Here is a 22,358-nt window from a genome sequence, read left to right on the forward strand (position 1 = left end):
AGGACAAGTAATGAGAGGGACCCAGATTTTTTGGATAAAGAAAAAAGGCAGGAAAATGTTTTCAGAGGGGAATAGATAACCTAGCTACAGCCTGTGATAAAAACCCAAAATACTATTTTGTCTGAGTGCAAAACAGCAGTAGCTGTGTCCCTTCTACAACCAATGTCTAATAGTACATTTATCAGCACATGTTTGCATCAGCCATTTGTAAACATGATCTACTAGCTTAACGACAATGAGGAATTAACATTGTTGTTGATGTAAACACCCACTTCTGGTGCCTTACAAGGGAAGTGGTGGAACAATATTTAAACAGTATTGCACAAATGAAAATGTTTGTGAAAAGAGAGAGCAGGAAGTCACTTTCCCGTAATGGGTAATACCATGTCAATAAACGGAGGGTGGACAACCAGAATTGTGATGCTTCAGATAAGTACTGATTTCCCAACAATGACTCAAATATCCAAGTCCAAATTTTCTGGAGATGTTGTTGACATTATAATTTAACTTTGGTGAAAGTTTTATCGTATATTTTCTCTTATATTTAAAAAAAGTTTTTTTTCCAAATCAGATTTCAGAAGTATGAACACTCGTTTTGGGGTGAATATAATATATATTGTGCAACCTATGAAGTGATAAAAGAGCCATTTCTCTACAACCTACACCAATGGAGATAGGACAAGTCAACTTTGTTCGCCCATATCTCCTAAACATACAATCCGAGGAAAGTGTAATTTAGTTTCAGGACAAATCTCATTAAAATCTGTGACAAAGCGGTCCAAAGGTTTGTTGCGTTGACATGGACTTACCCCATCTATCATACTAAATGTCAAGGATGCACTGACCATGATCTTCTGTTCTTTGCCATGTAAAATCTTCACTTTATTGGATGCTGTCAGCGTGGCTGCAACGGTAACTAGCGCTCCGACTCACATTCAGTTGAACTACGCCGCAGACAGGGCCATTGGCTGAAGAGAGAGAGAGTGGTTCCCCCAGGGTAGGGGCGGAGGGGCTCACCCAGGTGGTGGTCCTCGTGTTGTGGTCGATGAAGAAGGGTCTCCCGTTGGGCGCTATCCTCATCTCCCAGCCGGGGGGCAGGAAGCTCTGGGTGTTGGTGTGCTGGGACTTGGGCGAGCTGTAGGGAGACGGCTGGGGAGACTCCGGGTTTGAGAAGGTGTCCTTCACCGCCCGGCGGACCTGGATATTGTTGGCCCCCTGAGCAGGGTGAAGAGGGGGGAGGAGTGAGACGCACTCTCATCGAACATCTCTGCGTCAAACACGCCCCCCACACCACGGGCTCATCCCTGCCTTTACTGCATTTTCAGTAAAGCAACAGACTCTTTAGCAAGAGTCTCTCATTTCACTCAGCTGTCTTTTATCCATCCGTTCATTATCTTTAACCCGCTTATCGTGAATAGGGTCGCAGGGGGGCTGGAGCCTATCCCAGCATACATCGGGCGAAAGGCAGGAATACACCCTGGACAGGTCGCCAGTCCATCGCAGGGCACGCACACTCATACCTATGGGCAATTTAGACTCTCCAATCAGCCTAACCTGTGTGTCTTTGGACTGTGGGAGGAAACTAGAGTACCTGGAGGAAACCCACGCAAACACGGTGGAGAACATGCAAACTCCGCACAGAGAGGCCCCGGCCGACGGGGATTCGAACCCAGGAGCTCCTTGCTGTGAGGCGGCAGTGCTACCCACTGCACCATCCGTGCTGCCACTGTATTTTATTCATTGATCAAATATGTCAGCAGTTGACAAGGCCAACCCCTGGAAATTAAATTAAAAAATCTGCTTTGACTGCACTTTCTGCACAGCACGATTTCCATACAACTTCCCTTGCAAATGAAAATTATGCAGGTTAAAAGACAAGACTTGCCAATCACTTTATTTATCATCAGGGAAAAGGCTTTCAAAACCCGGCTGATGAGAAGAAAGTAAATATCAATACGATGATAATCACTGAAATGCTCTTCAGTTAAAATGCTTTGTCATTTCCCAATAATTCAGTTAGTCTAATGAGAAAAACCAATTTGATATTCAGAAAAATAAGAGTTAGCCATCTAAGATTAGTGCACAGTACACAGCAATGACGAGAATAATTAGGTCAAAGCAGGTAGCTGTACATATGTATTGTGGTTTTACGTGATCACAGTTTCCATGGACACGAGATGTAATCAAAAAAACATCTGTGCTATGGATCTTTTTTGTGGCACAAACGGCTAAATAGTTCAAATTGTCTTGTGTGCATCTTCTGTGCATACTGAAATCAGGAGCTGGGAAATAGTCCTTACAAACACACACACTTCTATAAAGGAGAACGCACACTCCATAATAACTCAGCTTTTAGATGTTCTACTGAAGTAGTCATGTAGGTTAGCATGTGTTTTGCATTATCGCCATGCAAATATTTTGCATGTTTGGCTGGCCAACAATTCCAATGCAGTATTCTGTCCCAAAATGAAAAACGTCACACTAAGGTTGAGGGAAAAAAAAACATGGGACTGCATTACTCCTGAAGAGATCCTGAAGTCTTCACCTGCCATGCAAAAGTTCCATTAGCCCTTTTAAGCTTTACTAACACAGTGTTTAAGAAACCTCTCTAATTACATTTCTTTATCAGCATACTGTACAATCTTATCAGACATTTTTGTGTCACGATAAAGGGAAAGGAATGCTTTTTAATCTCTCAGAAATTAAAATGAACAGCGGCACCACGGAGGCCTTCATCTCAGACCGAGGCTCCATACCCCTGCTTTCAAATCCCCTCCTCGTGAACTTTAATTAAGTTGGGTTTTCTCAGGTAGGATCTGAACACTAAGCAGCCCCGAATGATCCTGAACATCCAGGACGATTAAAGACTATCACCGGACTCTGAGAGCTAGCCCCTGACTCTGTTATCTGAGCGAATTCTTCCATAACAGCAGTGCCCTAACCCCACATTTCTCCAGGAGGGATTGGCCCCTGCTTACTCTAATCTCTAATGTATTTCCCGTTGGATAAAAGCGTCAGCTGAATAACTTCAATGCACATAAATCAAAAGTCATAAAAAAAAATGACAACCATCTTCACAATTATTACAGCGCAATGTACATAAGATCAAGGAAAGCATCAACCGAAACCTCAACACAAACAAGGCAAATTTAGCTGACACTTTTTATCCTCGGGCTCAAGGGCTCGACAGCTGTGCAGATTTTATCACAGCTACACCGAGGCTTGAACTACCAACCTCCTGGGTCCCAGGCACGTACCTTAGCCACTACACTACAGACTGCCCCTTCAAGCTGTCAGCAGACATAGCGATAGAGAGCATTATCTTTCACGACTCAAGATTCTTCACATTCTCGGGCATTCCCTGATAGTCAACGAATGACTAGCCGGGAGAGGAGTTTTGGATCGGGCAGTGGCTAAGCCCAATGCGAGTGGCAGAGGCTAGCCCTAAGTGAGCGGCAGTGGCCGGAGCAAAGCTAGCGGAAGCTATTAGCACAAAGCAAGCAGTAGTGGCTAGCCCTAAGTGAGTGGCAGTGGCTGGAGCAAAGCTAGCGGAAGCTATTAGCACAAAGCAAGCAGTAGTGGCTAGCCCTAAGTGAGTGGCAGTGGCTGGAGCAAAGCTAGCGGAAGCTATTAGCCGAAAGCAAGCAGGAGGGGCTGACCCTAAATGAGTGGCAGTGGCTGGAGCAAAGCTAGTGGAAGCTATTAGCCCAAAGCAAGCAGTAGTGGCTAGCCCTAAGTGACTGGCAGTGGCTGGGGCAAAGCTAGCGGAAGCTATTAGCCCAAAGCAAGCAGTAGTGGCTAGCCCTAAGTGACTGGCAGTGTCTGGAGCAGAGCAAGCAGAAGCTACTAGACCAAAGCAAGCAGCAGCAGTACAGAGCGTGTCTACTTTCCCCACATAGAGACTGCAGGAGGTCACCCGCACTCCCTGATGACTAATGCCAACATTACATGTTTGTGTTAGACGAGCACAGTGTGCAGCAATAACCACTTATTTCCCCTGACAGCAAAATCACCTCCAGAGAATAACAGCACAACAGCGGTGTGTTACACCAGCTTTCAGGATGCTTGGATAATTTAAACTCTTCGTAGTGAATTAACGTTGATGTAAAATGCAGCCCCAATTACATTCTGCCTGTGAAATCTAAAAGCATAGAATAAGTACACACGGTAACATAGCAACATAAGAACATAAGAAAAAGTGGTGACAAGAGTATGCCATTCGGCCCAACTTGGCTTGTCTTTTTTTATGACATTTTTTTTTACAAAACAACATTCAACAGCACTTACACACATGAAGCAGAGCCCCGCCGATAAATGAAAGTGTGAAAGTGCGAAAGTGAAACACAGCAGGACAGGAAAAGACTCCCCACAGAAGGTCCTGACCCTGAAATACTGCCCTTAAATACCTGCCACTGGAATAGCTACAGGCCCCACAGCGCATTGTGCGGAGCGCTGGACCGCTAGCCCTGCTGCTAGCCCTGGCACTAGCCCCGCCGTTAGCCCCAGCCGCTAGCCCCAGCCGCTAGCCCTACCGCTAGCCGTACCGCTAGCCCCGCCATTAGCCCCGCCGCTAGCCCCACCGCTAGCCCTACCACTAGCCCTGCCGCGAGCCCTACCGCTAGCCCTACCCCTAGCCCTACCGCTAGCCCCACCGCTAGCCCCATTGCTAGCCCTGCCGCTAGCCCCGCCGTTAGCCCCATTGCTAGCCCTGCCGCTAGCCCTGCTGCTAGCCCTACCTCTAGCCCCGGCCGCTAGCTGCTCCACACAGGCAGACTGAGGAGCTGTCCTCCCACCTCCCCCCCCCCGGTGACACGTGCGGCTCACCTGCCCACAGCTGCTGAGCTCCCTTCACCGGGGTGACGCAAGACGTTACTGCCAGTCCCCCCCCGCCACACCTCGGGGACCCCCCTCCCCTCGGGGCCCTGTGGCAACACGCAACCGCGCCCAGAACATAATAACAACCGCATCGATTAAAAACAGCCCCGCGGGAAATAAACACGGAGGTCTGAGTCAAAGTCCAGAGCAGATGTTCATAATCCATGTCTTCTGACCGCTGACAGCAGAGAGGCCGGCACAAACCGCCATTGCTAGGAGACCCAGAGAGGAGGCACAAGCTCAGCATAGCAGCTGCACTCCTGGGGAGTAAGTGGCCTCCACCACTTGAGGGGAATTGCTGCCTTTCCTTCAATAGTCCACTACAGACTAATAAGAAGCAAAAACCCACAAAGCCCTGGCACAATAAGGTCAATCCCCCCCTTTACTGGAAGCAGGCATGCACCACTGTGATTAACCAACATGATTTATCCAGGGGCCAGACATTTTCAGCTGCTCTTCTAGTCTACCAGAAGGCGGAGTTGGAAGTGTCCATTGCTTGGTCAAAGTCTATCCAAACGTCAAGCGGTAATTTTGCTAACCCCGACGTGGGACAGGACCGAAGGCGTAAACAGGGCCGCAACTGAATCTGAGAGGAGAGACGCCCTCTTGGTGCACGAAAAATGATAATGCTTGTGCTTAAAACAAGGGCAAAAGAAGGCTAGGATATATGGGGTGATACAGCAGGAAGTGACAGCACCACTTAAAAATAAAAAAAGACTATCTGCAGTATTCAAACATATGCACTGTTAATGTACTGCTCTCGACAAGAGCAAGGTCACGGGGGAAATTTGAGGCGAACATTCAGGTTATGCTCATTGATATGCATGATATTGCGCAACGTGGTGTTCCCGAATTCAGTCTACTGCTCAGAGCAGGCAGAGAGGGGAACGCTCTTCAGCCTAAAACGCTAAAAAGGCCGTTCAAACATTCAGACGTGACGCCTGATTTCCAATTCATCCAGTGAACGTGAAACAAATACATCGGCATTCAAAAATGTGCCAGTCACAGCCCTCTCAAGCCCTGTGGACAAAAGAAGCTCACTGCTGATTCCCGGAATTTTCCCTAGGAAGGAACAAATGTGTATGCCATATTAGACCTGCATTTATGTTACTTACCAATTCCTTTACTGCCATTTCATTTAAAAAACAAAATTGTAATCAGAATATACTTTAAAGGAATGAATGTAATGTAATGATACAAGTGTACATCAAGCAAATTTCACTTTGAATAGATTGTTGCCCGGTCGCCAAATTTAAATTTTTGTCTCTCTTTTCCGCAGCGTTTCTATTCCCTGCCCCTGGATATGTGATTATAATGCCACTTCTACAGCAGAGAGGAAATGAAGAACCACAGGATGTCAAACATTGCCCCAGCACGCTGCATGCTGAGAAGAGCAATTCCACATGACTAATCAACATGCCGTTCATAACTCCACACTGTTAGACAAGAGTACAGGCCCCACTCAGCGCACGCACACACACACACACATACACACACACACACACACACACCACACACACACACACACACCACACACCACACACCACACACCCACACCACACACACACATAGACACCACACACCCAGACACACACACACACACCACACACCACACACACACACACACACACACTCACACACTCACACCACACACACACACACCACACACACACACACACACACAACCACACACACACCACACACCACACACCACACACCACACACACAACCACACACCACACACAACCACACACACACACACACACACACACCACACACCACACATAGACACCACACACCCACACACACCACACACACACACACAGACACACAGACACACAGACACACAGACACACAGACACACAGACACCACACACACAACCACACACACAACCACACACACACACCACACACACAGACACACAGATACACACACACACACACACCACACAGACACACACACACAGACACACACACAGACACACACACAGACACACACACACACACACATCACATCACACACAAGATCCAAGGCCCTGTAAATGAGCGTAAGAGAGGGGCGATGGAGACAGGGGGAAGACGTGAGAAAAGGCAGAGGTGAAAAGGTGCTATGAACAATATCGTGCTGTATGCTGACAGGACCGGGGGGGGGGGTGGTCAGAAGCGAGAAGAGGCACAGGACGGCGGGGCCTGGGGGACTGAAGAGAGGGGAACGGAGAGGGGAACGGAGAGGGGAGCGGAGAGGGGAGCGGAGAGGGGAACGGATCGGGGCGGGGGGGGGGGGGGCTCTCTCACCTCCAGGGGGGCCGACAGGGTGACGGTGGGGGAGCTGAGGCTACGCGGGCGACGCAGCTGGGGCTCGCTCAGGTGGCTGCTGATGGTTACCGTGGAAGCGGAGGCGGAGGCGGAGCCCGAGGCGCCGGCGCCGGCGGAGGAGGAGGTGCTGGCCCCGTCCTCCGTGAGCTGCAGCGGAGAGAGAGAGAGGCTTTAGGGCGGAGCCTGCAGATCAGCACGCAGCTCGGCCGCGGGGGGGTGGGGGGGCTTCCTGGACAGCGCCCGCGAGCAGAAGGTCAACCAGAGCAGAGAGAGCAGACTTCACATCAACGTAACACGGTCTGCTGTGGGGACAGCTTCCACCTCGGGATTAAGTCTCGAGAGAGAACCATCGTGGTTCAGAGGTCATTCCAACACAGCCTCGGCGGTTTTCAGGGAACTGCGACGGGCAATAAACCCACCTTAGGTTTCGGAAACAAGAGAGTCTGTGTATGTTCCTTTTATGAAAAAAATAAATAAAAATTGACCTAAGGAACAACCATTTCAAATCAGGTTTATTCGCAACGTGGATGGCGTGGATACAATGAGAACCAACACATTCACTTCCGACTAGTCATTAGCAGTCCATGAAAGTGATTAATTGACCCCTCCCTTCATTGAAATAAGCAAAAAGTAGAACAGCTAGAAAAAAGAAAAAAAAAAAGAAGAGAGAAAAAGGTGAGGAATCTGGTGAAAGAAGAAGAGACAGCTGATGAAATCGCAGGAGCGGAGAGACGTGACGAAGGTCAGAGACGGCCCCCCGGAGGAGGGATGGGAGGATGAGGATGAGGAAGGGGGCGGAGCGATGAGGAGGCGCCCCCCCCCCGCGGGACCGTGTACCTGCAGGATGGGCCTGGTCCAGGTGGTGGAGCGGTTGTTGTGGTTGACGTAGTACGTGCGGCCCTTGCCGTCCTTCCTCTCCTCCCATCCTGGCGGCAGGCCGGGGGTGGTGAAGCTGTAGGGCGTGTTCGGGGACTGGCCCCGAGCGAGAGCAAAGCTCCGGTTAGACCACCTGACCCAGGGACCGGAACCCCTTATTGCATGAACTCTGACCCTCACAGTTAGACCACCTGACCCAGGGACCGGAACCCCTTATTGCATGAACTCTGACCCTCACAGTTAGACCACCTGACCCAGGGACCGGAACCCCTTATTGCATGAACTCTGACCCTCACAGTTAGACCACCTGACCCAGGGACCGGAACCCCTTATTGCATGAACTCTGACCCTCACAGTTAGACCACCTGACCCAGGGACCGGAACCCCTTATTGCATGAACTCTGACCCTCACAGTTAGACCACCTGACCCAGGGACCGGAACCCCTTATTGCATGAACTCTGACCCTCACAGTTAGACCACCTGACCCAGGGACCGGAACCCCTTATTGCATGAACTCTGACCCTCACAGTTAGACCACCTGACCCAGGGACCGGAACCCCTAATTGCATGAACTCTGACCCTCACAGTTAGACCACCTGACCCAGGGACCGGAACCCCTAATTGCATGAACTCTGACCCTCACAGTTAGACCACCTGACCCAGGGACCGGAACCCCTTATTGCATGAACTCTGACCCTCACAGTTAGACCACCTGACCCAGGGACCGGAACCCCTTAGGGCATGAACTCTGACCCTCACAGTTAGACCACCTGACCCAGGGACCGGAACCCCTTATTGCATGAACTCTGACCCTCACAGTTAGACCACCTGACCCAGGGACCGGAACCCCTTATGGCATGAACTCTGACCCTCACAGTTAGACCACCTGACCCAGGGACCGGAACCCCTTATTGCATGAACTCTGACCCTCACAGTTAGACCACCTGACGCAGGGACCGGAACCCCTTATTGCATGAACTCTGACCCTCACAGTTAGACCACCTGACCCAGGGACCGGAACCCCCTTATGGCACGAACTCTGACCCTTACGGGACACCGTAGGGCGCCTCGGTAAAATATGTTCACCTTGCAAAAGAAACGCCCCCCCAACTATGGCTATTAAAATGCTGCGTCAGCAGGATATTGCTGGATTAATCATGGTTTCGGATATTTAGATTGCTTCCTCAGTACAAAAGCAAAAGGGGTTACTCCAAGACGATCAATTACTAAAAGATTTTGCAGGAAAATTGGGCAAGAGGGTATCCACTATTAAGAAGCGTTTAAATATATTCTGAAACTATGTCTACGCAGTATATAATCTGTATAATCCACAGCCAAACATCCAACATTCCTGAGCTAGCTGCCTTCTCAGATAACAAATAAAAAATTACCACTCTATTCACAAACCTTCTCCACAGAAAGTGTAGGAAACTCTACACCTGGTCACAAGACAGGGTATAAAATAACCTAACGTCATTCAGCTACTTTGGAAAAGCACTGCTGCAAATTACGTTTAAAACTGTTTTTTAATCCTGCGAAGGCATAATGAAACAAACTAAGGTATCCCCATATGAGGAATGTCTGTTCAAAGATAAGCTAATACTAACACTGTCCTAAAATGCACTTTAATTGTGCAGCGGAAAGCTTTCAAACTCCAACACTGGCCTGAAACTCCCCTGTTCCCAATAACACTGCCTTCACTCCCACCAGCGCGCAGATGTATATTTAGAAAAGGGAGTGGCCAGAAGTCTGAGTGTGAGCACTTCTCAAATGACCACAGAACAAGAAAGAAAGCCACCGCATCAGCAGTACTGCGGCACAAATTGTTTCAAAAATTAACCAGTCATCAGATAGCGACTGCATGTCTCTCAATGCAACGGTGCACAGGGGCACGGCAAGAAGGAGGCACAAACAGGAGAAACAGGAACAGACTCATTTTACACAGCTCTGAGCAGACACTGTTCAGCACACACACTGTTCAGCACAGACACTGAGCACACACACTGTTCAGCACACACACTGAGCACACACACTGTTCAGCACACACACTGTTCAGCACACACACTGAGCACACACACTGTTCAGCACACACACTGAGCGCACACTGTTCAGCACAGACACTGAGCACACACACTGTTCAGTACAGACACTGAGCACACACACTGTTCAGCACAAACACTGAGCACACACACTGTTCAGCAGTCACTGAGGACACTGTTCAGCACACACACTGAGCACACACACTGAGCACATACACTGTTCAGCACAGACACTGAGCACACACTGTTCAGCACACACACTGAGCACACACTATTCAGCACACACACTGAGCACACACACTGTTCAGCACACACACTGAGCACACACATTGTTCAGCAGACACTGAGCACACACACTGTTCAGCAGACACTGAGCACACACACTGTTCAGCAGACACTGAGCACACACTGTTCAGCACACACACTCTGTTCAGCACACACACTGAGCACACACACTATTCAGCACACACACTGAGCACACACACTGTTCAGCACACACACTGAGCACACACACTGTTCAGCAGACACTGAGCGCACACTGTTCAGCAGACACTGAGCGCACACTGTTCAGCACACACACTGAGCACATACACTGTTCAGCACACACACTGAGCACACATACTGTTCAGCACACAAACTGAGCACACACACTGAGCACACACACTGAGCACAAACTGTATGTCCAGACTGAAAACCACATCCTTCTCCTCATTAAGACAGAACACCACTGAACACCAAGATTCAAGTGCCATAGACGGACCTGGGTCAAACACGTAATTGTTTTGGATTCAAATACTTTTCTATGCTTTACTGAGCTTGTCTGGTGTTTCGGAAACCTATGAAATACTCCTACGAAAAGTGCAAAAGTGTGACTTCTGTTGCTCTTGGTTGGCGCAATCACCAGGCCAAGATCAATCGAGCACAGAAAATTATTTGAATCCAAAAAATAAGACCCAGGTCTGGCCATGGATAATTATAACATCTAATAAAGAAGGGGGGATGAAAGAGTTCAAAGCACAGATGTTGTGGAGCGTGAGCTACAACTTTTATCTGATGAAAAATCAAGATATATTCATGACAAAGCACCAGAGATATGGTATCTCTGAGAGAACAAACACACACACAAACACAAACACAATGCACATATGGACACGGAGCACATGCCACCATAACTGTCTTTGTTTAAACAGCAAGTGGCAGCACATACTGTACCAAGACTTTAATGTGGGAACAAAGAAAACTGTGTTTGTTATTATCAGTAGGATTAGTTAACTGCTCTGTGGGCTAGAGTTGAAGTTACGGGCAGTAATTTCAACAGATTATTGTGTTTTTAGAGCTGCCTTAACCTTAAAGAAAAATAATGTTTGCTGATCGTTTAATGCTGTTAAATAAAATAATATACTAGTTAACTGTTCTATGGGCTAGAGTTGAAGCTCCGGGCAGCAACTTCAACAGATTATTGTGTTTTCAGAGGTGCATAAACCTTAAAGAAAAAAATGATCAGTGATCATTTAACACTGCTAAATAAAATAATATACTAGGTAGATCATTATGAGTGGGATCATTGGAATTAATCAGAAATTGTGTATACAATTTCCTAGTTAAAACCTACAACAGCTAACCAACTTCAATCCGGCCCTAATTTACATAGTTAACATGTTGTAATGTGAAATGGAAGTGAGTCATGTGTGAAAAACAGTGTGAAGTACACGGATGTGTATAAAAGAAGGTTACCATGGGCTCTTCAATGCCTGTGACAGTTTGTGCTCTCGTTCTTCTGGACTGGGTGTTCTGCTGGCAGACAATAACTTCAGAGTAAAGTACGGGGGGGGTGGGGGGGTGGGGGGATTCCCAGGGGGGGCCTGGGGGCAGGACAGGGTTCGAGTGAGGAATCAGAGGAGCGGGGCGTGGGGGAGGGGGCACTCCGTGATTAGGAGGAATTTGAGAGGAAGCGAATGGCGCAAGCGACTGTCGGCATGGGAACAAAAGATAACGGGGAGTGGAGGGGGTGTCGGACACCAGAGACCGGGTTGATTGTGGGGTGAAGGTGAAATAAGTATCGTATGGAAAAGCCTTGATCATTTCCCCTCGGACGGACTGCCAAAAGCAAACGGTGAGTTTAGAGCATGCCAGAGATGGGTCTGCAGTTGATTTATGATTCATGAAAAAGCGTTACCTTACCGTGATCTTTGCAAATGTGGACGGCCATTTTGAAATGCCTGAAAAATGTCTGTTTTGCTAATAAACTGCACCAATATGTTTCATATTATACAGGCACTTTTCCCCCCAAGAGGCCTTACACCAACCACTGGCTTGTTTAATAAGGGATTTAAGTGTACCAGTGACAGAATAAAAGTACATTCACTGCTGTTTTGGTGCAAAACACCAATGGCCACTAAATCCCTGCATCACAATTAACATCCAATGTCAATTGTTTACCAGGAATAGTATACATGTGCAATCATACTTTATTTTTCCAAAACCGATTTCTAAACGGATGTTATTACTGCCTTGTTTATAAAATAAAGAAAGCACCATTCCTACACACACACAGCCCACAGCATACAATATCCAAAACCACCCAACCGTTTCAAAACTACTGCATCTGCACGGTCAGGCACGTCGTGATGTTTCTGACAATGCAGTTATCGAACAGTCTCCCACAGATGCCCAATCCGCATTAAACACTGGCGGAGAAAGGCATTGTGAAGAGATCAGTGAAACACAACGAATCGTAAAAAATGCACGGTAATCTTCGTGCTAGCTCGATACGATAGATTTTCAAACTTTCTTCAGCTACTGCCGTGGCAGGTTCCAGGGGGAAAAGGGAGCACCTGCTTGCCTAATATCACCCGCTGCCCCGCCCCCACAGGGGCCCTGTCGGTCTCATTACTCCCGCTGAGTGGGAGAGAGGGACAGAAGTTTCTGGAAGACGCCGAAGAAAGAGCCAGAGAGAGCCAACTCAGCCCCCTCATACCCCAGCAGAGCTGGGCCCCTTTAGCCCACCTCCAGTGAAGGGTACGGTGTCATACTCCACACTCACCCCCACGAGGGAAGGATGGGGGGGTAAAAACCCCCACAGAATTACCCCAGAATGACTCAGCTGGGCTCTTCTTAAGAAAGTAGGGAATAGGCTTGGCTTGGAGGGAATAAACTTCAACAAGCAATAAAACTCCATAATCCCTCTCTGAGGTTGGCTTGACTTTCTAAAAATCGTGAATTGATAGCTCCCAATATTATATTCATACCATTCTACTACTGCGCGCTACTTTGCCACGCTACACGCTATTTGGCCCTGGTGCTCTTAACACACCCATCTGTTATAACAGATCAAAGGGAAGAGGTGCCATGTTAAACATATCTAAAGAGCTAAAGGACCATTTCACGACCTCAAATACTGCGGAAATCAAACGGGAGTGTTGTCACGTAAAAGGAGGCACAGGTAGCGCTGGCCAAACTTCCTCCCGCGAATCCAGTCGGCTCCTCGCGAAGCGTCAGCGGAGCCTGCCGCGTGATCGGCGTCAGACCGGGGCTCTCTGCCAGCCCCGCCCCGCTCAGACGGACCGGAGCCCAGGCCGGGGAGCGCCACTTAATCAGAGCATGCGGACAGAGGTGAGGAGGTGAAGAAGAGGAGGAGGAGGAGGAGGAGGAGGAGGAGGTGCGGGGCGCCGTGAGAGATGTGTGAGAGGAGGAGGAGGAGGAGGAGGAGGAAGGAGCGGGGGGGGAGGGGCGGGGCTGGCGTACCGCGGGGGGCGGGGGCTGGGCCTGCTCACTGACTCCGTCTGTCATGCTGGAGGAGCGCAGCCTGGAGGGGAGCTGACTCTGCTGGAGAGAGGGAGAGAGAGGGAGGGGGAGAGAGAGAGGGAGGGATAGGGAGGGAGAGAGAGAGAGAGAGAGAGAGAGAGAGAGAGAGTGAGAGAGAGAGAGAGGGAGAGGGAGAGAGAGAGGGGGAGGGAGGGAGAGGAGAGGGAGAGGGGGAGGGAGAGGGGGAGAGAGGGAGGGAGAGGGAGGGAGGGAGAGAGGGAGAGGGAGAGGGAGGGAGAGAGAGCGAGAGGGAGAGAGGGAGAGAGAGAGGGAGGGAGGGAGGGCGGGAGGGAGAGAGAGCGAGAGAGCGAGAGGGAGAGAGGGAGAGAGAGAGAGAGGGAGAGAGAGCGAGAGGGAGAGAGGGAGAATGAGGGAGAAAGAGGCAGGGAGGGAGAGAGAGAGAGAGAGAGAGAGAGAGAGAGAGGGAGGGAGAGTGAGAAGGAGAGGGAGGGAGGGAGGGAGAGGGAGAGAGACAGAGAGAGAGGGAGGGAGGGAGGGAGAGAGAGCGAGAGGGAGAGAGGGAGAGGGGGAGAGAGGGAGGGAGGGAGAGAGAGAGAGGGGGAGAGAGAGGGGGGGAGGGAGGGAGGGAGAGAGAGAGAGAGAGGGAGGGAGAGAGAGAGAGGGAGAGAGAGAGAGAGAGAGAGAGGCGACACGTGAGGACCTGTGGTTTATAGAGCCGAAGACAGCCTTAATTTTTCTGAGCCTGGTCTGTAGTACTGAAGCAGGGCAGTTAAGCTAAGCCTGGTCTGAAGCAGGCTGAAGCAGGGCTGAGGGCTATGAAGCTAAGCCTGGTCTGCAGTACTGAAGCAGGACTATGAAGCTAAGCCTGGTCTGCAGTACTGAAGCAGAACTATGAAGCTAAGCCTGGTCTGTAGTACTGAAGCAGGGCTATGAAGCTAAGCTGGTCTGTAGTACTGAAGCAGGGCTGTGAAGCTAAGCCTGGTCTGTAGTACTGAAGCAGGGCTATGAAGCTAAGCCTGGTCTGAGGCAGGCTGAAGCAGGGCTGAGGGCTATGAAGCTAAGCCTGGTCTGCAGTACTGAAGCAGGGCTGTGAAGCTAAGCCTGGTCTGAAGCAGGCTGAAGCAGGGCTGAGGGCTATGAAGCTAAGCCTGGTCTGTAGTACTGAAGCAGGGCTATGAAGCTACGCCTGGTCTGTAGCAGGCTGAAGCAGGGCTATGAAGCTAAGCCTGGTCTGTAGTACTGAAGCAGGACTGTGAAGCTAAGCCTGGTCTGTAGTACTGAAGCAGGGCTGTGAAGCTAAGCCTGGTCTGAAGCAGGGCTGTGAAGCTAAGCCTGGTCTGAAGCAGGCTGAAGCAGGGCTGAGGGTCCGTCTCGGGGGTCTCACCACAGCAGGGGCAGGGCCCGAGGCCTCTCCGTTGGTGTCGGGGGCGAGCGACAGGCGCAGGTTGATTTCCTCGGAGAACTCCTGGGGGCTGGACTGGGGGGCGGGCGTGGGCGAGGGGGGGGACGGGAGGGACTGGCTCAGGCTGTCGGACACCACGCTGGACTCCTCCTCCGTGATGGGGTCCCAGGACTGGAAGAGAGAGAGCAGGGGACGTGTTGTGTGTGAAAGACGCACGCTGGACTGGGCAGGCGGGGGAGGGAGCACTGCCGGAACAGTGCATTCTGGGAGATCCCCGTGATTACCCGAGCCTCAGACTCCACGCAGTTTATCAGGGACGAAACGGAACACTGATGTCACTCAAATTCAGGGTTCACAACGGTCTGGACTTTTTCTTCAGACACAGGATATGAATAGCTAAAAAAAAAAAAAATAAACCCTTGAACCAGTCGGGTCTCCTGGCGACCAATTGAAGAAAGGCTGGTACAATCCCCACAGACGACAGGATGTACTCCACTCGGCTATTCCTCTGCGACGAGCTAAATTGCATTTCAGGCCCATGATCTTGTATCGTCTCACAATTCCAGAAGAAATCAAGAAGCATACGAAGACCATCTGCAAACGGCAGTTAGGCACTCGCCATGGGGGGGAGGGGGGGGGGGGGGGTGTGTGTTAATGGAGAAAACATTCCGTGTGAAAACTGTTGTTGGATAATAAACACAAGGAGTAAAGCGCTGCTGGAAGCGGGGGGGGGCTCACGTCGTCCAGGTCTCGCGGCTCCACGTGCTCGTTCTCCAGGTCCTCGCTGATGTGCCTCCGGGACCGGAACACGCGGTGCGCCTCCTGGTTGATCTGCCGGATGTGATTGTCATTCTCCGTCTCCGAGACCACGTCCCTGGAACACAGCGTGCGGCTCTTACCGCCTGCGCTACGCACCAGTGCGGAGGAGAGCTGACACAGCCCGCTCACCCAGCCACTGTCAGGCTAGTGGCACAGGACATTAAGGAGGGATGGAAGCACCTCACTCCCCACTGACATTATCTGCCCCCACTCACACAGAATGTGCAATATATCCATTCCTCAACATGTGCAATACACCGTAAAATATAACAATGTGCAATAAGAAATGTCTCCTTTTTATTTATTTATTTTTTATTTTACTTACTCATGTCTTATATAGGATTGTATTGTATTGTATTGTATTGTTTTGTATGTACATCTGCACTGTTTTTACTTGCACTAGCCTCACCTTTATTATTTATTATTTATGTGTATTTTTTACTTGCCTGACTGGAAGAGAACGCACAAGAATTCCAATGTACCTGTACTGTATTGTACCTGTGCAAATGGCAATAAAACTCTATTCTATTCCATTCTATTCACTCATAGCCCCACTACTAAAGGCCATACTCATAACCTTTCCGTTAAGTCCGCTGTAAATACTGAGCTACATAAACAAGTCAGAAATAATACAAACTAAGCATTTATTTCAGCCTTTTCTGTCTCCTGTTTTTGCCAAAAACTTTTTTGGCAAAAACTTTTTTTCAGCAAAACAAATATTTTATATGAGAAGCCATAAACCTCATCTTCCTCCACCAGCTCTAAAAACCTTCAACCTACAAATCAGGCACGTGAATGAGGAGCAGAGGTTCCAGACACTCCTGAGGCAGAACAGACCTCTCCTCCTTTAACACTGCATTTGCATTGCTGTTTGGAATCCGCTTACAAACGTCGAGGCAAATGAGCATTTAAAACCACTAGCGTACAGTCGAAGACCGGCGGAGAGCTCACTCTAAATGGAGGACTCTAACTCTAGTTAGTAGTCTTGACTCAAACTCTAGGACTCTAACTCTAGTTAGTAGTCTCGACTCAAACTCTAGGACTCTAACTCTAGTTAGTAGTCTTGACTCAAACTCTAGGACTCTAAATCTAGTTAGTAGTCTCGACTCAAACTCTGGGACTCTAACTCTAGTTAGTAGTCTTGACTCAAACTCTAGGACTCTAAATCTAGTTAGTAGTCTCGACTCAAACTCTAGGACTCTAACTCTAGTTAGTAGTCTCGACTCAAACTCTAGGACTCTAACTCTAGTTAGTAGTCTCGACTCAAACTCTGGGACTCTAACTCTAGTTAGTAGTCTCGACTCAAACTCTGGGACTCTAACTCTAGTTAGTAGTCTCGACTCAAACTCTAGGACTCTAACTCTAGTTAGTAGTCTTGACTCAAACCAGCACTGCCGACAAGCTCTGGTCATTGTTCAGAAAAGTAAGATGATCCACATTACTACTGGGACCCTACAAGTGGGTATAGTGTTTGTTGATGTCGCCTACTTATGCTAATTATTATTCATTTGACTGAAAATAGGCTACTTTATATTGGGAGTGACTAACTATGAAAGTGTCACGAAGTGTGAAATATTGTGACTAATAAATAGGTGTAAATAAATCATGCCTATGACTAACCATGAGGGAAGCTGAAATAAATTAGACACAAGATAAAATTAAACCCCATTACAATTATCTACTGTAGACAACAACGGATTATCTGCTTTCAAATGCGAAAATAACAAAAAGAAGAGTGTTCTTGGAACACAGAAGTCGAGCCAAAATAGCTGCGAACTGTAACGGGCGGACTTTTTATGTTTCACAACAGGCAGGTGTGAGCACGCAAGCGGGCAGCTCAGTTTGCAAACTAGCAGCGCCAATTTATTTTCCCCCGTCAAAGCAAAGGACGGAAAGACAACGACCCCCGATGACAGGAGGCGGCGACAGCACTTTTAATTTCCCCGTGTATTTGGGGGCGATGAGAGACGCGGGCGTCTCCAGCCCCGCGGCCGGGGACGGGGGGGGGGGCCACCCCGCGGACACTCACACGTTGCTGGGCCTCTTCCACTGCGTGCTGCGGTTGTTGTGGTTGACGTAGTACGTGCGGCCCAGGTTGTCCACCTTCTCCTCCCAGCCGGGCGGCAGCGGGGGCGGGGGCTGCTGCTGCCTCTGAGAGCCGGAGTCCTGGGCGTCGGCCTCCTCCCAGCCCTGCGGGGGGAACGGCACGCTCGCTGACGTTTCCCAGCATTCCCTCCGCGGTGCTGACACTGCATGCTTATCTGAGCTATGGCCGGCCACCTCATGTCTATCATTTTCTGTGGCTGGGACTTGCACGCTCACGCACGCACACAGACTCACACAGACACTCACTCACTCACTCACTCTCTCACTCTCTCACTCTCTCACTCTCTCACTCTCTCACTCTCTCACTCTCTCACTCTCTCACTCTCTCACTCTCTCACTCTCTCACACACTCACACACTCACACACTCACTCACTCACACACTCACACACTCACACACTCACACACTCACACACTCACTCACACACTCACACACTCACACACTCACACAGTCACACAGTCACACACTCACACACTCACACACTCACACACTCACACACTCACACACTCACACATTCACACACTCACACATTCACACACTCACACACTCACACACTCACACACTCACACACTCACACTCACTCACACTCACTCACACTCACTCACACTCACTCACTCACACACACTCACACACACTCACACACACTCACACACTCACACACTCACACACTCACACACTCACACACTCACACACTCACACACTCAGACTCACACACTCACACACTCACACACACACAGTCACACAGTCACTCACTCACACACTCACACACTCACACAGTCACACACTCAGACTCACTCACTCAGACAATTCCACACTCCAGCTCTCCATATTTCATTTTCTCACAGTGAGGCAGTTAGTAAACTGTCCCTCCAGAATAAAAGCCCATTTTTCCAGACGTGTCTGCTGGAGCGGAGCTCACCTCTGCCTCGTCTCTCGTCTCACTGTTCTCCTCTTCCTGTCCATCGTTTTTCGGCAAATACGCCATTTTCAGACGCAAATAACCCTTCACCCGGGACTTGTGACTGAGAGAGAAAACAGACAAGCTCTTTCAGGGCATTTTACCGCACACCAAATCACACATCACTTATATGAGAATACCAGGCTGCGTTTGTAAATCGCTGAGAATAAAAGCCACCACAGTAGTATGAATTGCTTTTTCAAGCGGTACATCTGTATCCTACTGGCTGTACGCACAAAGGGAAAATTAACTGGCCCAATGTCTTACGTAACTGCAGTCAATCAACGGCAGTTGTTCATCCTCAGTTTAGTACTGACCTTCGAGGTCTGAGCAGGAAGTCCTTAAACGTATACGGCCGCTCCATGGTGGGATCTTCCGTCTACAAGTGAAAAGTGTTTATTTAATCTCCGCAGAGGGGAAATAGTCCTCCCATCCCTGTCATACATGGCAGAAATGCGAAAACTGGAGGGGATTACATAATTGTGCTGGTGTCCCACATTTAACACAAGTTTGTGTGTTCGGAGGCAGACATGCTTGTCATTACTTGCCTCTGTGGCAGAAAAACAATTAAAAATAATTGGCAAAATAAGGGATACATACAGTGGGGAAATAAAGGGAGCGTCGTGCAGGCCATGGGAGACCAGAGTGTCCGCAGAGAGCGCTGTCAGTTCAGCAACGGGACGGGGACTCCACAGCGTTGAGGAGGTGCCTCGCATCTCCGAACCCCATGAATATTTTATCAGGCAGGCTACATAAGTATGAACAATGGCCGTCTCTGCCTGACAGAGGGGGCGCAGTCATGGGCGTTTACGTAACTGCAGATGGGACCGGCTTCTGTTCACCGCGCTGGGAGAACACAGAGCCGGAACAGCGGGGATGTGAGCGGCTATGATACTCGGCTTAGCCTCCCGGGCTAGCCTCCCGGGCTAGCCTCTCTCAGCAGGCTGCCTCTCTCAGCAGTCTGGCTCTGCTGTGGGCTCCGGGCCTGAAGATAAATCGATTATGCAGGCCGACAAGTGCGTGATGCAGCACTGAAGTCTGAAAAATTCAGATTACAGAAGTCTTTTTCCATTATGGTCACCGATAAATCCTATCTGCCAATCCACCAACATTAGGTCGAGTGGTAGCCTCCAAGAGTTAGCCTAGTAAAAATCTTCCAAGAGAGAGTAGGGCCTATTGTTTTTACAAACCACGTATCCAATGTGAATGCCTGATCAGGGTTTCCTTCGCGCCATTCAGAAATGCAGTTAACCTAAGTAATAACTGAAGTAATAAATACAAAATACAAAAAAAATGTAATCCAATGATTTGGCTAGCCACAAAAGGTTTGTTCCCAATCACGCAGAATGCTTACTTTGGAAGCATGAATGGCGTACAGTATGTCCTGCTCGGAGCCACTGTGTTATGACGTTCCCCAAAGTTATTCCACACTGCGCATTAGGTGCTGGCACAGGCCCAGTGTACAGCAGAGCCACTGGAACGCCTCCTTCTCCTTCTGAGGGAAAATCCCTCCAACTTCACCAGCCTTCGAGACTGTGGGACGCTCGCAGTGTATCCAACCATTGAGTGCGCAACCTCTCCTCTCAAAAGCAAAACAAGGACACTTTTTAACGCCGGTTATGGGGTCATTCTAAACATAACAATCTCAATCTGTTTACATGTCCTCTGTTTTTCATGGAACGAATCGCGTAACACGAAGCCGGTCGTCCAACACTAGAGAAGGACGCCGGTCTTGAGCGCCGACTCCGTACACACAAACGTATCGCCCTCAGCTTCTGCCGGCTACAGGGATAGCCCTTTAAGTTGGGCCCTTTTGTTTACATTCCTGACAGATTTCTTTCCACTCCTAACAGGGATCGAGTCTCCACAGAGCGCCGTTTAATTGCAGCAACAGGTTCTTACCACGTGACAAAGGCTGCCCCTTGTCTGTGCAGATCTGTACTTTCAAACACATTTTCAGACAAACCTGACGAAGAGAGAAACCGACTCACCGGCAGATGGTTAAGAGGCACGTCGACCTGTCCCAGGAAATCATCTCTGGTCTGAAAGAGAAGACGGGAGACGCGGTTGAGAGAACTTCAGGCGGTGACACGGAGCGAGGCCCTGGCTCGAGCACACAGAAAACATGGGCGTTAGGTCGCAGTGCTGCCCCGCTGTTAGAATGTGTGTGCCAAGCAGATGGGGGGAGGGCCGGGGGGGGGTCAGCTTCATTTTACAGGGGGTGTGAGGGGGGGGGGGGACCCAGGGCCCAGGGGTAAACCACACACACAAAAGTCAAAAGTGAGACGAGGGGGGGGGGGTGGTTGGGGGAAATAGGGGGGCACCCGGGATCAGCAAATCACATCACCACCCAATCGTTCCTGCCCTGAGATTGACAGGTGACCGAGTTCTCGCCGGCCCAGTGCATTACCTGTCCCGGGTGGGAAAGGCCATTCTTGGTGCGATCGAGAGCAATGTGAGCCTGTGTGTGGAACACAACTGATTTAGACAACAGGGAGCAGCAGCTCAGTGCCTTAGCCTCAGGGTGGCCCAACTGACGCTCAGAAGACTACATTACATCACATTATTGGCATTTGGCAGATGCTCTTATCCAGAGCGACGTACAGTTGATTAGACTAAGCAGGAGACAATCCTCCCCTGGAGCAATGCAGGGATAAGGGCCTTGCTCAAGGGCCCAACGGCTGTGCGAATCTTATTGCGGCTACACCGGGATTAGAACCACCGACCTTGCGTGTCCCGGTCATTTACCTTAACCACTACGCTGCAGGCCGCCCTAGCCCCTGGGAGCAAAGGTAAACTGCCATAGCATGTCACAAGTGCTATTCCATCCTATCTAAATAAATAAAATGGAAAACAAGTGTCTGTCAGCCACACCCTGTGAAAGAACTTTTAAAGTCTTTAGCCTTGAGAAACATATGGACACTTACCTTTTACTTAACTTATAAGTGGGGAAAAATAACTCTTGCATTCGATTTAAAGTTGCTTGAGGCATGTTCCCCCTCCAATGATTACTCACTTGACAGAAGGCCAATCAACAGACTCAGACTCACGCGGAGTTAGCCAGCTAGCAGAACTAAACGGAAAGCAATGCTGAGTCTGATATCGGCCACATCGGAAAAAAAAACATCTAAATTAGCAGCATGATTACAGCGATTCAGCTGAACGCGTATGAGTCAACGTTAGCCCATTTCAGTGCCTGGAA

General features: G+C 49.5%; 1 protein-coding gene across 12 annotated transcripts in view; it reads right to left on the minus strand.

The window, feature by feature from the left end:
• The window catches only part of nedd4l (NEDD4 like E3 ubiquitin protein ligase), a 74,285-nt gene that overhangs the window by 17,965 nt on the left and 33,962 nt on the right, over positions 1–22,358 (minus strand). For 4 of the 12 annotated variants that reach the window (XM_061215767.1, XM_061215765.1, XM_061215760.1 and 1 more), the window contains 11 exons: positions 21,567–21,617; positions 21,148–21,198; positions 19,474–19,535; positions 19,118–19,220; positions 18,123–18,283; positions 16,013–16,148; positions 15,257–15,445; positions 13,852–13,932; positions 8,029–8,163; positions 7,171–7,338; positions 1,018–1,215 (listed from right to left, as the gene is read on the minus strand). In XM_061215767.1, the coding sequence (XP_061071751.1) occupies positions 1,018–1,215; positions 7,171–7,338; positions 8,029–8,163; positions 13,852–13,932; positions 15,257–15,445; positions 16,013–16,148; positions 18,123–18,283; positions 19,118–19,220; positions 19,474–19,535; positions 21,148–21,198; positions 21,567–21,617 (1,335 nt within the window). Of the gene's footprint in view, positions 1–1,017; positions 1,216–7,170; positions 7,339–8,028; positions 8,164–11,841; positions 11,885–13,206; positions 13,218–13,851; positions 13,933–15,256; positions 15,446–16,012; positions 16,149–18,122; positions 18,284–19,117; positions 19,221–19,473; positions 19,536–21,147; positions 21,199–21,566; positions 21,618–22,358 lie in introns of all 12 variants that reach the window. The other 8 variants (XM_061215768.1, XM_061215766.1, XM_061215761.1 and 5 more) reach the window with 6 other exon arrangements.

The sequence above is a fragment of the Conger conger genome, chromosome 12 (genome assembly GCF_963514075.1).
Source record: "Conger conger chromosome 12, fConCon1.1, whole genome shotgun sequence".
Lineage (NCBI taxonomy): Eukaryota > Metazoa > Chordata > Actinopteri > Anguilliformes > Congridae > Conger > Conger conger.